This window comes from Carassius carassius, chromosome 35 (genome assembly GCF_963082965.1).
Source record: "Carassius carassius chromosome 35, fCarCar2.1, whole genome shotgun sequence".
Classification (NCBI taxonomy): domain Eukaryota; kingdom Metazoa; phylum Chordata; class Actinopteri; order Cypriniformes; family Cyprinidae; genus Carassius; species Carassius carassius.
The window spans coordinates 26,871,715-26,892,227 of record NC_081789.1 but is presented as its reverse complement, the minus strand read 5'-3'; the positions used below and the strand labels follow the sequence as shown (position 1 = coordinate 26,892,227).

The window sequence follows — 20,513 nt, the reverse complement described above, 5'->3', positions numbered from 1 at the left end:
ATGCATTATAAAGGGTTAAATAAATTCCTACCCAATATTCTTCAAATGGTTATTAATGAAAATACATATACTGTAAGGGAAAAAGAAAGCAATGTAGATATGGTCGGGAAAAAATGAATAAAACTTAATCAGTACAGCAATCGTTCTCTTCGCCAACTTGGGTATAAAGATCAAGAGTTTTCCCAACTTGAGAGGCAATTAATGTCCAATTTCCAACTTGGAAACTAATATTTACAACAACTTAAACATCACATGAAGGCAACTTCAGAAGTTCCACTTAGATATTTCCACTTAGTCAGTAGATTTGGTAGAAACACACCATGAATGTGATTTTCATGTCCCATTGTTGCGTCCACAGAGGAAGTGGTGTGGGAGCGGTCATGGCTTTGGGCTTAGGATTATTAATGTGCACTCTGATTGGACAGAGGCATGATACTAGAAACACTTATTATCGTATGTCACGTCATTCTTTGTTAAATGAGTATTACTGGAATGCAACTTAAGTTGTATGTGAAGAATCTGAGACGTGTTGTCAGTAAGCTACTCCAGATTTATTGTTGACTGTCGCACAATCAGATGATAACTTTTGTTGCAGGTGGATTAGAGTTCAAACATAACAAAATAACAGAAATTTTGCTGTAAAATCTCTGCTTTTAAACCCTTTTGGGCATCATCCATTGTAAATGCTTAACTGTGCACACTGATCCTGTTTTATACAAACCGAGGGACAATTTTGTGGAGTAATTTGACAGCTTAATAAACCTGTCATATTCCTTTAATAAGGCTGATTGATAGCATCCCTTATTTCATTATTACTTAGCTGCTGAAGAGTATGACAGAAGAGGGAAGGAACGCACAGGTTTATTTGAATGTTGAAACTGTTGGGATTTACTATGTATGTCTGTCTTTCTCTTGATTTTGTCTTTGCCTATTGCATTTTCAGTCTGATTATTGAAATAAGGAACATTGGAAACACATTAGAGTTGTTAAGCTTTCTCTTGTAAATGCTTCTTTCTTTAAAATGAACTTAATAGTTCTGAATAGTTAGTGATTTTAATTACTACTACAACTAATACTTGAATAATAAAGGATAATGGTGATACATCTGATGATTGTGCAACACTTACTAAACAATGCTGTAATTATTACTAAATCTTTAACCAAGTATAATAACAAATAAAATCTGGTAAAACCACAGTGATTATTAGAAGTGAATGTGCTCGTGTTTGGACATGTGTTGAATGTTTTGTTGTACCTCTGGTCTATCAGTATTTTGATGGTTGGTGTATTTTTGGCTCTTCAGTTTTTGTTGGTGAGCTCATGAGACGAAGCCATTGATTCAGCATAAAAACTGATTCTGAAATGGTCAAAAAGGTCAGTCTATGTTTGTCCTGTAGAGCTTCACTACAGCGCCCCCAAATGTTAACACAAATAATATTCAAAAAGCAAATCAATCAACTTGTTTTTTTCCCTATATACAACAACAACAATTCCTTGGAGCTATATGCTTGGTTCCCATGGATTTCAAACCAGGAAATATATTAAAATCCTTGTCTTGGCAATGTGTTATGAAATGCTAGTGATTTTCTTGTTATGAGCAGAAATTGCTCTTTGTGAGTGATATTTCTCTAAAATGTTATATTGGAAATAGTCCTAAGTCATTGATTGAAATGTATGGGAACCCTAAATACGAATCCATTTCAGTATAACATTAGACAATATCAAATGTAGTCTCCCAGAGACAGAAGTGACTTAACTTAGCATCGTAGCTCTATTGAATTAACATTATGATTCCCAGACAGCTGGCTGCTTGTGTCCTCTCTTGTACTGTCAATCCTGTAGAACAATCGACTAATCGTTTTTAGGAGATTCTTCCTGGGAGATTTGGAGTCTCTGAGTCTCTATGAATGTATGCGGAATAAAAACGTTCAATGCATTGGCTGAAACCATACTTGTCTGTTGGCAAACACTGAGTTACAATAATAGCCTTGATACAAACACTTCTTTCCTAATTAGTGATTTCTATAAGATCAACAAGAGGACTAGATAAGAATAAAAATGGCAACTGTGTTTTATAAGTTTAACCTCAAAGATAATTTACACCATGACAGGGGCACATAAACAGCAGAACTGGGCAGGCCACCAAATGTCTGACCCGACAGAAAGACGATACCTCATTTGTCTCGCTTGTCTTGTGATGGTGAATGCATGCACAGGATATCACAGCAAGGCCATCACTGCTTTACTTTCACCAAGACAATACACCAAAGTGGTCCATCACTCTTCCTTTATATCTGTCTTTCAGTGAGACGTTCCACAGCGTTACATAAATGGAAGTGCTACTCTCTGCGGCCCAACCTGTGATTCTCTATCAACGGGCGTCACTTTCCAGGAATTTCACAGGGTTATCTTTGTACCCAAGGACGACTGAGGAGATGATCCTGTGCCAATGATGCAAGGAACCGTTTCATCTGTCGCTCATTGACCTTCAACCCATCTGAACCCATTGTATCACAGATCACATTTCGAACTTCTGTTGTTCTTGGTAGTTGCATGTGCCTAGATAAATCATTCCATAAATACCCAAATTTTAATGCAATTTTACATTCCACCCGCTTTTTGTTGCAGACATGCCAAAAGTTATGTCTTTTTGATATGGGAAATAGTGCTTTGTTGATGTTGATGCATTAAATGCAAACACCATGGTTGAATCTCAACTGTTACTTTATTAGGATTACTTACCTGTCTGATTTTTCTATTAGACTTTTGTTAGACCGTTACAAAGGTATATACTTCAAACTTACATTTATTACATTTTACATTACATTACAATTATTACATTACATTTATACATATTTATAATGCAACACAAGCTAATAATGCTGGGAGATTCAGATTGCCTGTGAGGGGGAAAAACTAAAATCATGCTTGGTGAAGAAAAATGGTGAAAGCACTGATTTTAATCGTCTCCCTGTAATTATTTTCCATTATGGGATGTTGTTGGCAGTGGTGGAATGACTGGTGTGTATGAAAAACTATGCTTATCCCTCCCTACCTCAGCTGAAGAACTGATTAAAAAAAGATTGTCCTTCCAGTTTGAGACCTTTTATTTAGCATTTTAAATTTGTGATGCACTGATCATGATGCTTCATTCCCATTTTTTTTAAACAAGCAATTTTATTTAATGTTAATATGCTCTATAACAAGCAAACGTGTCAAATGTGCCATTTGAAAATACAGGCATTTTAATCATGATCCAAACACAATTTTGATTTGAATTAGAGTTTATAATTTCAAGATTTAAGACAAGAACATAAAGGTCTGACTTAAAACATATGAGATGGAAATTCACTCTTTCTATGTGATGTATTTTTCTTTATCACTGTCCCAGAAGCTCCCGAAAATAACTGCAAAATAAATACAATACAGCACAAAGACTAGAGGAATGTAATGTATTTCTACTTATTTTTATATTACTTTCTGGAGCTTCTGGGACAATGATAAAGATCGACCATTCTATCGCAATCAAAGGGTTGGCGACCTCTGCACTAGAACTTCTTGAAAAGAATAAACAAATCAAACTTATTAGTACTTTTTAATGGCTACGTCCTTTGATCTGTCAGGGCTCCCTGGAGGATGAAGAAGGAAAGATCCTTAGAGCTCAGCTGGAGTTTAATCAGATCAAAGCTGATATTGAACATAAGCTTGTTGAGAAAGATGAAGAGATGGAGCAAGCCAAGAGGAACCAGCAGAGAATGGTTGATGCTCTTCAGAGCTCACTGGAATTGTGGGTGCAGGAATGCTGAGGAAAAAGCCAAGAAGGCCATCACTGATGCTGCCATGATGGCAGAAGAGCTGAAAGTAAGTTATCTTCGTTTTATGCAGTATTTTCAATACTTAGAATGTAAGAAGGCTCAGTGGAGAAATGGACAATGTTTAACCCTTTCAAAGTAGAGACCGTTTTGTGAACTGTTTATCTTTCAGATCTAAAGCATTTTTGGTTTTTATGTGTCTCCTTGAATCTGAGACAAACTTAAACAATAACAAAAATACCTTCCAATCATTTTTCTTTCTCTTCTCTCTTCCTCTCACAGAAAGGGCATGATGAAGATTTGAAGCTGTCATTTTTCTGAGACGCTTGTTTGGTTTGACTCTGTGCTTCTTGACTTCCATACATTAATTCCTGTAGAATAAAGCGTGCAAATGAAAACTTCCCTGTGGTCTGTGCATTATTTGATATTTGGCAGGCACTTTTCTATTCATGGGAACATACAGGCTATTTAGAGAAAATCATGTACATATGAATGCATTTACATTAATTGAATTTGCATAAGTTGTTTAGTGGATAAATTATTCAATATTCATTTTGATTTAAATGGGTTTATCTTTTCAGGTGTACCCACTGACCAGATACATTTCAATTGCAATATGCAATGTGATGCGACATGCGAGTATTAGAGATCAGATAATTGGTGTTCAACACTATTTAAGTTTAACTTTATGGAAAAATACAATGATGGCACAGTAGTGATTACCAGTTGGAATTATAGACAAATCAATTCACGTGCTCCACCTCATGAAGTGTTTTTAACGTCAGTGTTTTAATCACTATCAGTAAATGTGCACAGCAATCCATAGAATGAAAGTAAATCTGAACAACTGGCCATCGCTAAAATCTAAATAAGATTAAATTAATGCACTACTTTACCAATTCAATGCATATGATGAATTCACTGAAGTTAACTTCCAATTCATTATAGTGGTTAAACTGCCAAGCTTTTGTAATAAAATGTCATGCATTTCATTACTTGTATAATTTATGACAAATGTTACTTTACCTGATTACAAAATACACTTAACATTTGCTATATTTTCTTTGAGAAAAAAAGGCACCTACCACATCATTTAATCTTTCAAGCATAAATGAATCTTTTGAATCATAAATCTTTTGTAGATGGTTGGAGAATCATGGTGTCTTCCCCTGTTCGTACACTGAATAATATGAAGGATGCATCTCTCACTGACAAAAGTGTGTCCTCCTAAAACTAAAAGAAAAGGAAAAATCATGGTCAGATAAAGCTGAAAACATCTACAGGAAATGGCTATGATAAAAAATAACTAAAAAGGTTGCTTTACTTCATCTGTCTCACTGGCATTGCATCTTCATTTCTTTCAAGTGCAAAAAAAAAAAACTTCAGACCTGCAAAACAAATGAAACAATAAATATATTAAACAATTACAAAAGTAAACTTCTAAATTAAACAATGGATGCTTGATGAAGAGCCGCTGCTTGCCAGGCTGGAGTGTATAATGGATGTGGATGGATGATGGAGGTGGAGTCTGAATATAGAGGAGCTCCTCAAAGGTTCACAGAGGAACTTACCATCCTGCAACCTTAAGCCACAGCCGAATGTGCTTGAGATAGATACATTGCCATAAATCAGGAGACAGTAACTTCTGGAGACTGTGAGAAGACCCTTTTGCAGCATCTTTAACTTTCACCTTTCATCCTTTAGGTTAACAAATGGTCTTAACAGCCAGTTGACCCCTTCAGACATCCAGTAACAGGTGCATAATGAGGATAACACATGAACATTGTATTTTATATGAACTTATCTTTGTTCATTTGCTTAATGAACTCATTTTTTGGTTGCACTTTATTTTACAGTACATGCACTAACCTTTATTTAAAGTTTATTTAAATCTCACAATATAATGCTGCCTGTCAGTTAATAATAAACACTTTGTCTTGTGACGGCATTGTTTTGCCTCAGTTGGGCATGTAACTTAAGTAGTATGTATATGGTTTGCAAGGGTGCCAACATGTACCACTTGATGTTTATTTATGCGCTTGGAGACCTTTGCAATCGAGGAATCTGCTTTATGTGTTCTCAATGTCCCTCATCAGTTACTCCCATTTCGTCAGAGGCTAAGTAGGAATTTCACAGGGTTATCTTTGTACTCAAGGACAATAGGAAGGAAACAATGTGGAACAAAAAAGACGGTGTAAAGAGGATGACTGACAGTCTGTCACAGACCTCCATATGTTTCAGTGCAAACAATGCAAGTTGTGTTCGTAGCTGTTGCATACATATCTTTAAAGAGCTTATTATAGAGCTCAGTAGTTTTAGATACAAAAATAAATACATAGATTTTAAATGTAAAGTAACGACATTAGAATATCGGTATCTCAAATTCAGTAGATTGTTTTCCCAAAAACGACAATCCTTCCAGCTTTAACTCACCCTTGTATGGTTCAAACTTGACATGCTTTTTTCTCTTTAAACGTTTCAAGAATGTTTCAGTGTTTTTGTCCTTACAATGTAAGTCCAATGTTGTACTTCTAAATATGTTCTTTCATTTTCCACAGATGGAAATAACATGAGGGTAAGTGGACTATCCCATTTAAGCAATTAACAGTGTTCAATGTTGGACTCTGTAAAGTGAAATCTGAATGAAGATGCACTTTATGCAGAGGCTTTACACATTTAGGTCTTCATATCTGAACTCAACCAACGGTCAACATTTGGCAACTAAACATAATTCAGTGTGAAAATAATACACCAGCATCGTTGGTTGATTGTGTCTAGTTGAATGACCAATGTTCTAGTAACTCTGATGCAGCTGATATTAAAAAAAGCTAAGAATTGGACAAATTAGGCATTGTTCCTGTCAAAAGATATGATGAATGTTAAGTTCACATTGAGGAGATGTTAATTAATTTACTCAGGCAGTGACATCGGCCTGCTGTAGACATACATATATGGATGCTGGTAATAGAGATCACGCAAGCTGTTCTTCTCAATCAATTTAGAAGCACCCAGCAAGAATTTCACAGGTTATCTTTGTCTTCAAGTGTGAAGGCAAAGGAACAATGGCGTGTCAGCGATGAGGCCTGAGTGAAGCAATCGCACCAGCTGGAAACTGACCTTGTCCTTATAGATTCAGCTGCGGCTGCTCGAGCGGATAAAAAGCATCTATGATGGGCAGAGTGAAATGACACTTGGCTTGTCCTTGAGCAAGGTACAGATCAGTTGATACAAACAATGAGATGCATTCTTTTTTGAGCGAACACCTGCCAACTAATGTAAAAACCATTCTCCTTTTTAATCCAAAGAATTGACATTAGCACTTTGTTCATAGGTGCAATGGTAAAAAAAAAAATGCAAACATTATTTTCTTAGTATTTTTGTCTTGTTGTCCAGTGCAAACATCTAAAAATTCTTGAATAAAGATACATTTACTTGAGAAGCTAACTGAAGTCTGTTTTCTGAAAAATGCATCATAATTGTATTTGTTTTTCCTTAAAACAAGAAAAAAAAATGGTATAGGGTAAGAAAAATAATACTTCACCTCATTGGCATTTACTTTTTAAAAATTATTATAAAAAGCAAAAACTCACTTTATTTTGATACAGTAAACAAAACTTAAAATCTAATTTCATTATGCGTCTCAAGTAAATATGCCTTGTTTTAGGAATTTTTAGATATTTGTAATGGAAAACTAGACACTTTTTTTTTTTTTTGGTAGTGAGCAGAAACTTTTCAGTGTATTACACATTCCACCATTTGTGCCAGCAGCCAAAATCTTCTCCTGAATTCACTTATCTTAAAAAATAGCATTTTGACAGACTTTGCATTTGAAAAGCAAGCGAGTTCAACGAAAGTACATATCATGACAAAGTATATTGTTCCTTACTGGCATGAATTACAAAATAAACGTGCCTCCTCCTCTAGCAGACACCCAGACTATCATGTATCCTTACCAAACTGAGACACTGACATGCTTCAGAAAATTCCTGCCACCATATTTAGAGCACCTCTATCATTATAAAAAGGGGTGGAGAGTCAACGGCTTCAGACAGGTTTTCTATTGTACATCAAACGGTAAGCAATCAGAGATGCCTCAGACTTTATGACAGCCTGGTCTCACTAGTAATGCATTTGGTGTATATTAGTTATCAGGCACAGAGGGATGTTGTTTAGGATGCACTTTTGCTCATTATTGACTATAACGTGACAGACAGGAGATAAATGCTTGATGTTAATTAATTCTGTTTTATATTGTGTTTGTGTCTTTAGGACAGTAAACCATCGGTCTCTGAAGAGGTGAAGTACAAAGGTAAGTGACCCACATTTGGTCCCACATTTTAAGGACACACTTATAAATGTCTGAATATGTTTAGAGCAAGTGTCTATTTCTATATCTATTACTGACTGTCTTCTACACTAGATCTAATTTTAGCATTTCAAACAGAATTTATTTTTTGCTTGTTTTATGTTTTTTTTCCTATTATTTTTATGCATCTTAAAATAGACTCCTAGACTATGTATAACATCTCTTGTGTATGCACTTGTGAGCAGAGTGAAAGATGGGGGATGCAGCGATGGCAGAGTTTGGCCCTGCGGCTCCGTACCTCAGGAAGTCGGACATAGAGCGTCTGGAGGCCCAAACTCGCCCCTTTGACATGAAGAAAGAATGTTTCGTTCCTGATGCCGCAGAGGAGTATCTTAAAGCATCTATTGTCAGTCGAGATGGTGATAAAGTCACCTGTGAGACGTCGAAGGGAACGGTAAGTTCAGATTCCTCTACTTTAAAAGACGTGTCGTAATGAGCTCAGTGATGTGTTTAGAATAAGGGCTGGATGATTAAATTAACTATTCAAATTTGTTAACGTGACCCTCTCCATAAAGAGAATGAATAAACAGATCAATTGTATTTACATTGATAAAACAAAATGCACTGACACTATTTTCACTGTCAAAAACTGATGTTTTCCACAGACAGTAACTGTGAAGGAGGCTGATGTTCATCCTCAGAACCCGCCAAAGTTTGATAAAATTGAGGACATGGCGATGTTCACCTTCCTGCACGAGCCCGCTGTGCTGTTTAACCTCAAAGAGCGTTACGCAGCCTGGATGATCTACGTGAGCGAAGTCTTAAAACACTCACACATTCACTTTATCACATATGAGCAGATCTAAACTTGCCGTGGATCTCTTACAGACCTACTCTGGGCTCTTCTGTGTCACTGTGAACCCCTACAAGTGGCTTCCAGTGTACAACCAGGAAGTCGTCATTGCCTACAGAGGAAAGAAGAGAAGTGAAGCTCCTCCTCACATCTTCTCCATCTCTGACAACGCCTACCAGTACATGCTGTCAGGTGCATCTACATGACAGTACAAAACCAGCACAGGCTATTTGTCAGAAACTAGAGAAAATCAATTAAATGTTCATGCATATACCATTTATAATTATCATTTTTGCTTTTACAGACAGAGAAAACCAGTCCATTCTTATCACGTAAGCCTTCGTGTTTTAATTAGAAAGATGTTTTGAGTTTATTTGTTACATTATGAATGAGTTATTAATAGATTTCTAAGACTGGTTTATGTCGACAGTGGAGAATCTGGTGCTGGAAAGACTGTGAACACCAAGAGAGTCATTCAGTACTTCGCCAGCATTGCTGCTGGCAGTGGCAAGAAGGAGACGACTGATAAGAAGGTTAGAAACAAATCCGTGCACTGATATTGATCAGGGATGTAAAGTAACAATTTATTTTAATTACCTAGTTTATACTTTCAGGGTACAATCTTACTTTTACTAGAACTTGTTTCAAGTCCTGTACAAGTACTGTGTGATTTTCGGACCTGTTCACGGTTTGTCTGAAAATAATTAAAACACAAATTCTTTACAACATCAGCTGAAATATTCCCTGTTCTTTTCTTTACCATCGGCAGTATATCTGTCTGTTTTTCTAGGGTACTCTGGAGGATCAAATCATCCAGTGTAATCCTGCTCTGGAGGCTTTTGGAAATGCCAAGACCATCAGAAATGACAACTCGTCTCGCTTTGTGAGTTTTATCTGCCTCTAGTTTCAAAATATTACAGCTCAATGTGCTGCAACTTAAGAAAACACATGCAAACAGAAAAAGTGATGTGATGGGTGACCAAGTATGGTGTCCCATACTCAGAATTGGTGCTCTACATTTAACCCATCCAAGTGCACACACACACACACACACTCACACACAGTGGGCAGCCAGTTTTGCTGAGGCGCCTGAGGAGCAGATTGGGGTTTTAGTGCCTTGCTCAAGGGTCTCACCTCAGCCGTGGTATTTAAGGTGGAAGAGAGTGCTGGTCATTAACTCCCCCCAATTACAATCCCTGCCAAACCTGAGACTTGAACCCATGACCTTTGGGTTACAAGCCCAACTCTATAACCATTAGGCCACCAATACCCCAGCCACCAAAGCAGCAGCAGACTAAGAAAACATCTTCATCAGTTTGACAACACATGTTCAACAAATATTTAAAACACAACCAAATACAGAAAAGCATTGCAAGTAGCTCACACAACAATGGCAATGTTTTAAGGGGTGTGAAACATCATGTACAGTAAGCTGGCTAATTTCCCTTTATAAAAATTAACCATGGTTTTATTATAGTAAAAGTATAGTAACCATGTTTTTTGTTGTATTGGTTACTATTTTATATATCCACAGCTGTACAAATACCATGGTTAAGCTATGGTTAGTGTAGCAAAACCAGGGTTAATTTGTGGTTACCATGGTTAATATTCATAAGGGAAGTTAACAGCTTTCATAACATTTTAAAGTTACAGTAATTGAGTATTTCATCATCTTATTTGTAACTCTGGAGCACAAAAGCAGTCACAGGGGTATATTTTTAGCAATAGCCCCAAAAAAAAGTATGGGCCAAAATTATCAATTTTTCTTTTATGCCAAAAATCATTAGGATATTAAGTTCCATGAAGATATTTTGTAAATTTCCTACCGTAAATATATCAAAACTTAATCTCTGATTAGTAATAAGCATTGCTAGGCGATTTTCTCAGTATTTTGATTTTTTTTGCACCCTCAGATTCCAGATTTTCCATCATAGGAATCATCATATGATCAGGATGTTAAAATAAACAAAAATCTCACCTTTCAGAGTAGACATTGATAAGCATGTCCCTGCCAGGTTTGTCACTTGTTTCGGTGAGTTTGCAGCATGTGTTGTCAAATTGATGAAAAATTGCATGTTTTTTCATTTGCAGTTTGTTGAGCTCGTTGAACACCATAAAATATGCTGATTTGATACAAATAGATTGACATTTAGTTGTTTTTCTTTAACAGGGCAAGTTCATTCGCATTCACTTTGCTGCCAGTGGAAAGCTTGCTTCTGCTGATATTGAGACTTGTAAGAAAAACATTTTCCTATGTAAATCCTTAGCAACATTTCAAAGATGATGGTACGATGCTGATGGTAAGAGCTTAACTTCTACATTTCTACAGATCTGTTAGAGAAATCCCGTGTGACTTTCCAGCTCAAAGCTGAGAGAGACTACCACATCTTCTACCAGATCCTGTCTCAGAGAAAACCAGAACTTCTGGGTAAGCAAAATCACAACTTTGGCAACAAAACTGCAAGTGATGAGATGTAAAGTTGTAAAATATCATTTCATCCTCTCAGAGATGCTGCTGATCACAGCAAACCCATACGATTATGCCTTCATTTCTCAAGGAGAGACGCAAGTGGCCTCTATTGATGATGCTGACGAGCTGATAGCTACAGATGTGCGTTATCCAAAACATCTATAAATCTCATGATACAGACTTCTCAAACTTTGGAAATCAAGTCTGCATAACATTCAATGAAATGCAGTTAATTATTAGAGACATTGTATATTTGTTGCAGGAAGCGTTTGATGTGTTGGGCTTCACCCAAGAGGAGAAGAACAGCATCTACAAGCTGATTGGTGCCATCATGCACTACGGCAACATGAAGTTCAAGCAGAAGCAACGAGAGGAACAGGCAGAGGCTGATGGGACTGAGGGTCAGTATTAGGAGAAAACACTGAAATTATATATATATAATGAATATACAATGATACTTGTTATAAGGTGTGCATGTGTGCCTTACCTGAAATAACCACCTCATTATTAAAATACAAAGTAGTTTTTCAGTACCAAAGCTATTTCATTGCTACAATTTCATAGGCAAGCGCTGACAATGGGTTTCTATACTCTTGAATGTGTGTGTGCCTGTAGACAAATGGAAGATTCATTGACATCAACCATTCTATTCTTATTCTATTCTGGTGAGAACAGATGCTGATAAGTCAGCTTATCTGATGGGCCTGAACTCTGCTGATCTCATCAAGGCTCTGTGCCACCCAAGAGTCAAAGTAGGAAACGAGTGGGTCACCAAGGGACAGAATGTCCAGCAGGTGGAGACTACTTCATGGTTAACATCCCTACACCATTAATATAACCATTAAAAAAACACAAAATTTTCTATATAATTTTAATGTATTATATTGGATAGGTGTACTATGCTATTGGAGCTCTTTCCAAATCTGTGTACGAGAAGATGTTCCTCTGGATGGTTGTGAGAATCAACCAATCCCTGGACACCAAACAGCCTCGTCAGTATTTCATTGGTGTGCTGGACATTGCTGGATTTGAGATCTTTGATGTAAGATTACATCTACTGATTACTGTTATTCAATAACTTCAGTTTTTTGTTACTTTGCCATTGGGAGTATATCTGAATATTTATATAATATTAATATCCCACCTGCAGTTCAACACCTTTGAGCAGCTGTGCATCAACTTCACTAATGAGAAGTTGCAGCAGTTCTTCAACCATCACATGTTTGTGCTGGAGCAAGAGGAATACAAGAAGGAGGGCATTGAGTGGGAGTTCATTGACTTTGGCATGGACTTGCAGGCTTGTATTGATCTCATTGAAAAGGTATGTTTTTAAATTTGAGAGATCTCAGGTATTGGTCCAATAAAGCTGTTCAGATCATTTCATTATTTCATTCTGTTCATTTTAGCCCATGGGTATCATGTCCATCCTTGAAGAGGAGTGCATGTTCCCTAAAGCCAGTGATGCGACATTCAAAGCTAAGCTTTATGACAACCACTTGGGGAAATCAAACAACTTCCAGAAGCCCAGGATTGTCAAGGGTAAACCAGAGGCCCATTTCTCCCTGGTTCACTACGCTGGCACTGTGGACTACAACATCAATAACTGGCTGGTGAAGAACAAGGACCCTCTCAATGAGACGGTTGTTGGCCTCTATCAGAAATCCACCATGAAACTGCTGTCTAACCTGTTTGTTGGATATGCTGGTGCTGACTCAGGTGTGTTGCAGAAAAATGAGAAAGAATTGTAGAAACAAAAGTTATTTTTTTTATTTTTTTGAGATTTTTCATACATATATTTTGTAACACCAGCAGAGGGTGGCGGAGGAGGTGGCAAAGGAAAGGAGAAGAAGAAAAAGGGCTCTTCTTTCCAGACAGTATCTGCCCTTCACAGGGTAACATATAGAGTGCCTTTTATACAGAGTCATAATGAAACTAATCTTTTAGCATGACTTGGTTTCTTAATATCTTAAAACAAGCACAACAACCTAATATATGTATGGGATGGATAATATCTATCCACAGGAGAACTTGAACAAGCTGATGACCAACTTGAGGTCAACTCACCCTCACTTTGTACGCTGCATCATCCCCAATGAGACTAAGACTCCTGGGGCGATGGAGAATCCTCTGGTCATGCACCAGCTGCGCTGTAACGGTGTGCTGGAGGGCATCAGAATCTGCAGAAAGGGATTTCCCAACAGGATCCTGTATGGAGATTTCAAACAACGGTATATTTAATTTTGATTGCAGATTCTCTTAAATGTTTTCATGTTTTTCTTTAATCATCATATATAAAATGCTAACTTGTAGGTAAAATATGTACAGTATATTCAAAATAATTTGATAATAAAGAAAAAAACATCAACAGCATTAATTTATTTAAATTAATACTCTGACTGTGACAGATACCGCATCCTAAACCCTGCTGCTATCCCTGAGGGACAGTTTATTGACAGCAGGAAAGGAGCAGAAAAACTACTGGGATCTCTGGACATTGATCACAACCAGTACAAGTTTGGCCATACTAAGGTATGAACGAACATGTTTAAAAATGGTCTGGATAAAACCGATTTTCACACGATTTGCCACTCTCTTTTCTCATTTGATCAAATATCAAATATTTCTCTGAAGGTGTTCTTCAAGGCTGGTCTGCTGGGTACCCTTGAAGAGATGAGAGATGATCGCCTTGCTCTCATCATTACTGGGATTCAAGCAAGAGCTCGCGGTATTCTCTCAAGAATTGAGTTCCAGAAAATTGTTGAACGCAGGTTAGAAAATCAGACACTTAATAAATTTGAGATTAACAGTATTAATTGGTTTTAAAATATTAATGTGTACCATTATATTGCAGAGATTCTTTGTTGGTGATCCAGTGGAATGTACGTGCCTTCATGGGTGTCAAGAATTGGCCCTGGATGAAGCTGTACTTCAAGATCAAACCACTGCTGAGATCTGCTGAAGCGGAGAAAGAAATGGCCAACATGAAGGAAGAATTCCTGAAGTTGAAGGAGGCTTACGCTAAATCTGAAGCCCGCAGAAAGGAGCTTGAAGAAAAGATGGTTTCTCTTCTCCAAGAGAAGAACGACCTACAACTTCAAGTCCAAGCTGTAAGTTTGTGATTTTAGGAATTCATGAATGAAATGCAACTCAAAATTTTCTTTAATCATACAAAGACATTATCTGTATACAGGAGCAAGACAATCTTTGCGATGCTGAGGAGAGATGTGAGGGCCTGATCAAGAACAAGATCCAGCTTGAGGCTAAAGTCAAAGAAATGACAGAGAGACTGGAAGATGAAGAGGAAATGAATGCTGAGTTGACAGCCAAGAAACGGAAGCTGGAGGATGAATGTTCTGAGCTCAAGAAGGACATTGATGACCTTGAGCTCACTCTGGCCAAAGTGGAGAAAGAGAAACATGCAACTGAGAACAAGGTCTGTTTTCAACTCTGAACATGTTAGAGGTGCAAAAATGGTGCTTTAAGAGTTTCTTGATACAATGGCATAAATCTACAGGTTAAAAACCTGACAGAAGAGATGGCAGCTTTGGATGAGATCATCGCTAAGCTGACCAAGGAGAAGAAAGCTCTGCAGGAGGCCCATCAGCAAACGCTGGATGACCTCCAGAGTGAGGAAGACAAAGTCAACACACTCACTAAAGCCAAAGCCAAGCTGGAGCAACAAGTGGATGATGTGAGTAGTTAATTGACATTTCTGATGTAAATGAACCATGAAATATTTGCTCAATAAAATATTTTGTTTTTGTTGTTCCAGCTTGAAGGTTCCCTGGAACAGGAAAAGAAACTTCGTATGGATCTGGAGAGGGCTAAGAGAAAGCTTGAGGGAGACTTAAAGTTGACCCAAGAGAGTTTGATGGACCTGGAAAATGACAAACAACAACTGGAAGAAAGGATTAAAAAGTGTGTTGTACTTTATCAGTACTATTGTTGTTACTTACATGTTTTCGTAAAAGTTACTGCTACTTAAGAAATGATATATTATTGTAAATGATGTATTGAAATTATGCTGTTAATGGTGCCATGGATATAGCCATTGTTGCTTATATGGTGTTTAAACATAAAACATTCTGAAACACAGGAAAGATTTTGAGATCAGCCAGCTCAGTAGCAAGATAGAAGATGAGCAGGCAATGGCAGCCCAACTACAGAAGAAACTGAAGGAGTTGCAGGTAAACTTGATGATTCTTAAAAATTTGGATAGTTGGACCGTTAGGAATGCTAGCTGTAACGTTGGTTTTCCTCACATTACCAGGCTCGCATTGAAGAGCTGGAGGAGGAGCTGGAGGCTGAGAGAGCTGCTCGTGCCAAAGTTGAGAAACAGAGAGCTGATCTGTCCAGAGAACTGGAGGAGATCAGTGAAAGGCTGGAGGAGGCTGGTGGAGCCACTGCAGCCCAGATTGAGATGAACAAGAAACGTGAAGCTGAGTTCCAGAAGCTGCGTAGAGATCTTGAAGAGGCCACTCTACAACATGAGGCCACCGCTGCTACACTGAGGAAGAAACATGCCGACAGTGTGGCTGATCTGGGAGAACAGATTGACAACCTTCAGAGAGTGAAGCAGAAGCTGGAGAAAGAGAAGAGTGAACTCAGACTGGAACTGGACGATGTGGTCTCCAACATGGAGCAGCTTGTAAAGGCAAAGGTAATAAATTCTTGTCTTCTTATTAACTTCCGGTGTTCCTTAACTTTTTGCAGTAAACTTTTTATTCATCCACTTCAGTTTCATTTATAGCTTCATTACATGTGTATATCTATGCAGGCAAACCTGGAGAAAATGTGCAGGACCCTTGAAGACCAGATGTCAGAATACAGAACAAAATATGAAGAAGGACAACGCAGCATCAATGACTTTACCATGCAAAAAGCTAAGCTACAAACTGAGAATGGTATTTTTTTTAAAGATTATTTTATCATGTATTGTTAGATAAATTCCAAAAATTGCGCATCCTTTCTTTAATGCAATTGTTATACTTATATCTAGGGGAGCTTTCTAGACAGCTGGAAGAAAAGGATTCCTTGGTCTCACAGCTAACAAGAGGCAAGCAGTCCTACACCCAGCAGATTGAGGACCTTAAGAGACAACTAGAGGAGGAAGTCAAGGTATATTTTATTTTTAAATATTTATTACTAACTTGTCCATTGCATTTTTATGCACAGTTAACAGGATATTTTCAACCCTCATAGGCTAAGAATGCCCTGGCCCATGCAGTTCAATCTGCTCGTCATGACTCTGATCTGCTGAGGGAGCAGTTTGAGGAGGAGCAGGAAGCTAAAGCTGAGCTGCAGCGGAGTCTGTCAAAGGCAAACTCTGAGGTGGCTCAGTGGAGAACCAAGTATGAAACTGATGCCATCCAGAGGACTGAGGAGCTGGAGGATGCTAAGTATGAAATAGGAAACACATACAAACCTACAAATACATGTATACTTAGGAAAAATCACTGTAAAGTAATGATTCCCTGGAATATTTTTAGAAAGAAGCTGGCTCAGCGTCTGCAAGATGCAGAAGAAGCTGTGGAAGCCGTCAATGCTAAATGCTCCTCACTGGAGAAGACCAAACACAGGCTGCAGAATGAGATTGAAGATCTCATGGTGGATGTGGAGAGATCCAATGCTGCTGCTGCTGCTCTGGACAAGAAGCAAAGAAACTTTGACAAGGTGAATTAAACACACTTACTCTGTGGATAAATAATCTTTCAGTATTCATCAAGCTCCTATGGTAGCTAATCAAATAATCTATTGAACAAGGTCCTGGCTGAATGGAAGCAGAAATATGAGGAGTCGCAGAGTGAGCTGGAAAGCTCCCAGAAGGAGGCCAGATCTCTGAGCACTGAACTTTTCAAATTGAAGAACTCTTACGAGGAGTCGCTGGATCATCTGGAGACCATAAAGAGAGAAAACAAGAACCTCCAAGGTGAAATTCACTCAAATGTTTCACGTCACATAATTGGAATATTTATCTAGACTTTTTGTGTATTAACCATTATTACCTTGCCTATTAAACAGAGGAGATTGCTGATCTGACTGAACAAATTGGTGAGAGTGGAAAGAACATTCATGAACTAGAGAAAGTTCGTAAGCAGCTGGAGCAGGAGAAAGCTGAAATTCAAGCAGCTTTGGAAGAGGCTGAGGTATATTGATTGTGTAATGTACAATTTCTGTTGCCATTATATACTTGATATTTAAGATGTTGAACATGTAATAGTAACCATACATGCTAAAAGAGAAGTCTTCTTGATTAAAAATTTCTCATTAACTGACAGGGTTCTCTTGAACATGAGGAAGGTAAGATCCTGAGGGCCCAACTAGAGTTTAATCAGATCAAAGCCGATATTGAACGTAAGCTGACTGAGAAAGATGAAGAGATGGAGCAGTCCAAGAGGAACCAGCAGAGAATGGTTGATACTCTGCAGAGCTCACTGGAATCAGAGACTCGCAGCAGGAATGAAGCTCTCAGACTGAAGAAGAAGATGGAGGGAGACCTCAATGAGATGGAGATTCAGCTCAGCCAGGCTAACAGACAGGCATCAGAAGCCCAGAAGCAACTTAAGAGTCTTCATGGACATCTCAAGGTATGTTTTACCAACAATTTGTAAAGCAAAATGAAATATCATAAAGTTCTGCAGTCTATTCATATGAAAAATTTGTCCGTTACAGGATGCCCAAATGCAGCTGGATGACGCTCTGCGTGGTAATGATGATCTCAAAGAGAACATCGCCATCGTGGAGAGACGCAACAATCTGCTGCAGGCTGAACTGGATGAGCTGAGATCTCTGGTGGAACAGACTGAGAGAGGAAGGAAACTGGCTGAGCAGGAACTGCTGGACGTCAGTGAGAGAGTCCAGCTCCTGCATTCTCAGGTATGATACCTCTGTACTAGATAAACACAAGTAAAACCCTCACAATATCATCTAGACACTATATGCATGTAAATATTGTCTATGTCTAGAACACCAGCCTGCTGAATCAGAAGAAGAAGCTGGAGGGAGATAATACTCAGCTTCAGACTGAGGTTGAGGAGGCAGTGCAGGAGTGCAGGAATGCTGAGGAAAAAGCCAAGAAGGCCATCACTGATGCTGCCATGATGGCAGAAGAGCTGAAGAAGGAGCAGGACACCAGCGCTCATCTGGAGCGCATGAAGAAGAACATGGAGCAGACCATCAAGGACCTGCAGCACCGTCTGGATGAAGCTGAGCAGATCGCCATGAAGGGAGGCAAGAAGCAGGTCCAGAAACTGGAAGCCAGGGTAAGCTGCTGAGTTTTTTGTAAACTTTTTCCCCCTGTAATTTAAATACTTATTTTATTTGATTAGCTAACCATCTTGCACATCTCTTAGGTGAGAGAGCTGGAAAATGAGGTGGAGATAGAACAGAGAAAGGCGAGCGAGTCTGTGAAAGGAGTCCGTAAATATGAGAGACGCATCAAAGAGCTCACCTACCAGGTCACTTTCATTGTCATACAAATAAATGGCTTTGTATTCATATCATAAATATAATTTTCACACATTTACTATGTACCATTTTTACAGACTGAGGAAGACCGTAAGAATCTGGCACGTCTTCAGGATCTGGTGGACAAACTCCAGCTGAAGGTCAAGTCCTACAAGAGAGCTGCTGAGGAAGCGGTATGCTTATGATAATTATTTTTATCATTTTTTTATTTATTTTTTCCAAATCTTACAATTTGGAACACCTTAATATAAATTGGTTCATAAAAAATGTTGGTTCATCTGATTTTGGGTCAAAACATTCCAAAACTCTTATCAACCCCAATATATTGTTGTTTAGGAGGAACAGGCCAATTCTAACCTGGGCAAGTTCCGTAAGCTTCAGCATGAGCTGGATGAGGCAGAGGAGAGGGCTGATATTGCTGAGTCTCAGGTCAACAAGCTGAGAGCCAAGAGCCGTGACACTGGATCTAAGGTAACACAATACACAGTCATCAACAGCAAGCTCAATTAAAATTTTGATTGATTTTATTCTGAAATTATGGTGAGAAAAAACTGTTTGCATGATCGAATAGTTAAAATCTATTTGAAGGTTTTTACTACTCAAAGTCAACATTATTATTAAATGCAAACCCATATTTTTTTTAAGTCTTAACACTTGCCTTGCCAAAGTTAGTTTTTAAGGGCTGATGCTAAAAAGTCTAATGAACAGTTCTGCAATTGAAAATAGAAAGCAACAAAATACCTTCAACCAAATATCCTCATTCATGTCTCTTCCTCTCACAGAAAGGGCACGATGAAGAGTGAAGCTCTCGCATCGATCTTTCTAAAAGGCTTGTTCAGTTTGGTTTCATTATCTGTAGTTCTGTAGAATAAAATGAATGTGCAAGTTAAGTCCCTGCTTCTCTGCTATTGTTTTGTTGTTGTTGTTTTTTTAACATGATGCTTTTGCATTTGCCTTCAATACATTGGGTGAATCATACCACTTTAGAGGATTATTAAGACTTACCTTTTGGGGAAAAAATGCTTAAATCAAGCACACAATAAAAAAAAACATATTAAAAAGCTTATGCAAAACTAAAAGCTTGATATTATTATAAAACAGAAAACATGCCTTAAATTAATCCTCAGAATTTTTGTGCTTTTTAACTGAACTTTTTAAGTGATTAAATCTGATTATATAAAGTATGTCACAAGAGGACGTACTGTTTCAGTAATTTATGGTTCTGTTCCATTCACATTCATTGACTGAATGATTGAATTGAAAGCAATGAATAAAAGATCAACTAAAGAAATTTTACCTTTCAATTGGAAAAGCACAACATTCCTCATTTGGAATGTCTCAGGTTAGATTCCTTGCTCACAGTATGTGTGTTTTTAGAAGCTCTAAAGGACAGTAATGACTCAAGTTTAAAGCAGGTTTCACTTACTGATGAAAATGCATGAAGATTTAACAAGATGTGTGAACACAAATACAAATGCTTCAGTTGATTTGCAGCTGATTTCTTACCTTAATCAGGTTCCTTGTGGCCTTGCATCTGAAAATGAAAAACCCCATGGCTTACTTTTAATTACCAAATTAATCCAGATAATTTAGGGCAGAATAATT

The 20,513-nt window shown here is 37.9% G+C and overlaps 1 protein-coding gene and 1 long non-coding RNA gene across 3 annotated transcripts; one reads left to right on the top strand and one right to left on the bottom strand.

Moving 5' to 3' along the window:
• Positions 1 to 1,516: 1,516 nt before the first annotated feature.
• On the bottom strand, positions 1,517 to 20,258 carry LOC132116446 (uncharacterized). Of its 2 annotated transcripts, XR_009425638.1 has the most exons (7): positions 20,206 to 20,258; positions 19,650 to 19,769; positions 19,266 to 19,374; positions 13,512 to 13,646; positions 5,137 to 5,200; positions 4,898 to 5,045; positions 1,517 to 1,893 (listed from the first exon to the last, which is right to left on the bottom strand). It is a non-coding gene; the product is annotated as an uncharacterized LOC132116446 (long non-coding RNA). The 2 variants fall into 2 exon arrangements; XR_009425637.1 differs by lacking the exon at positions 20,206 to 20,258 and having other exon boundaries at positions 19,650 to 19,800.
• LOC132116444 (myosin-7) lies at positions 7,862 to 19,798 on the top strand. Its single transcript, XM_059525268.1, has 39 exons — positions 7,862 to 7,886; positions 8,082 to 8,121; positions 8,364 to 8,572; positions 8,784 to 8,927; positions 9,007 to 9,163; positions 9,276 to 9,303; positions 9,402 to 9,504; positions 9,762 to 9,854; positions 11,142 to 11,205; positions 11,301 to 11,399; positions 11,479 to 11,582; positions 11,704 to 11,842; positions 12,117 to 12,235; positions 12,334 to 12,483; positions 12,592 to 12,762; positions 12,848 to 13,157; positions 13,251 to 13,333; positions 13,464 to 13,669; positions 13,847 to 13,970; positions 14,073 to 14,209; positions 14,293 to 14,548; positions 14,632 to 14,874; positions 14,956 to 15,132; positions 15,214 to 15,359; positions 15,538 to 15,628; positions 15,712 to 16,101; positions 16,219 to 16,345; positions 16,441 to 16,559; positions 16,644 to 16,840; positions 16,931 to 17,114; positions 17,205 to 17,370; positions 17,463 to 17,587; positions 17,720 to 18,028; positions 18,114 to 18,317; positions 18,407 to 18,703; positions 18,794 to 18,898; positions 18,986 to 19,081; positions 19,245 to 19,379; positions 19,691 to 19,798. The coding sequence occupies exons 3-39, from the start codon at positions 8,372 to 8,374 to the stop codon at positions 19,709 to 19,711; spliced, it is 5,820 nt and encodes a 1,939-aa protein (XP_059381251.1). The 5' UTR covers positions 7,862 to 7,886; positions 8,082 to 8,121; positions 8,364 to 8,371; the 3' UTR covers positions 19,712 to 19,798.
• Positions 20,259 to 20,513: the final 255 nt, after the last annotated feature.

Excerpts from the sequence above, each read along its gene's own strand:
- LOC132116444 (XM_059525268.1), top strand. The coding sequence starts at position 8,372 with ATGGGGGATGCAGCGATGGCAGAGTTTGGCCCTGCGGCTCCGTACCTC. Across the intron at positions 8,573-8,783 it reads GTGAGACGTCGAAGGGAACG|ACAGTAACTGTGAAGGAGGC; the intron begins GTAAGTTCAGAT and ends TGTTTTCCACAG. Across the intron at positions 12,236-12,333 it reads AGGGACAGAATGTCCAGCAG|GTGTACTATGCTATTGGAGC; the intron begins GTGGAGACTACT and ends TATATTGGATAG.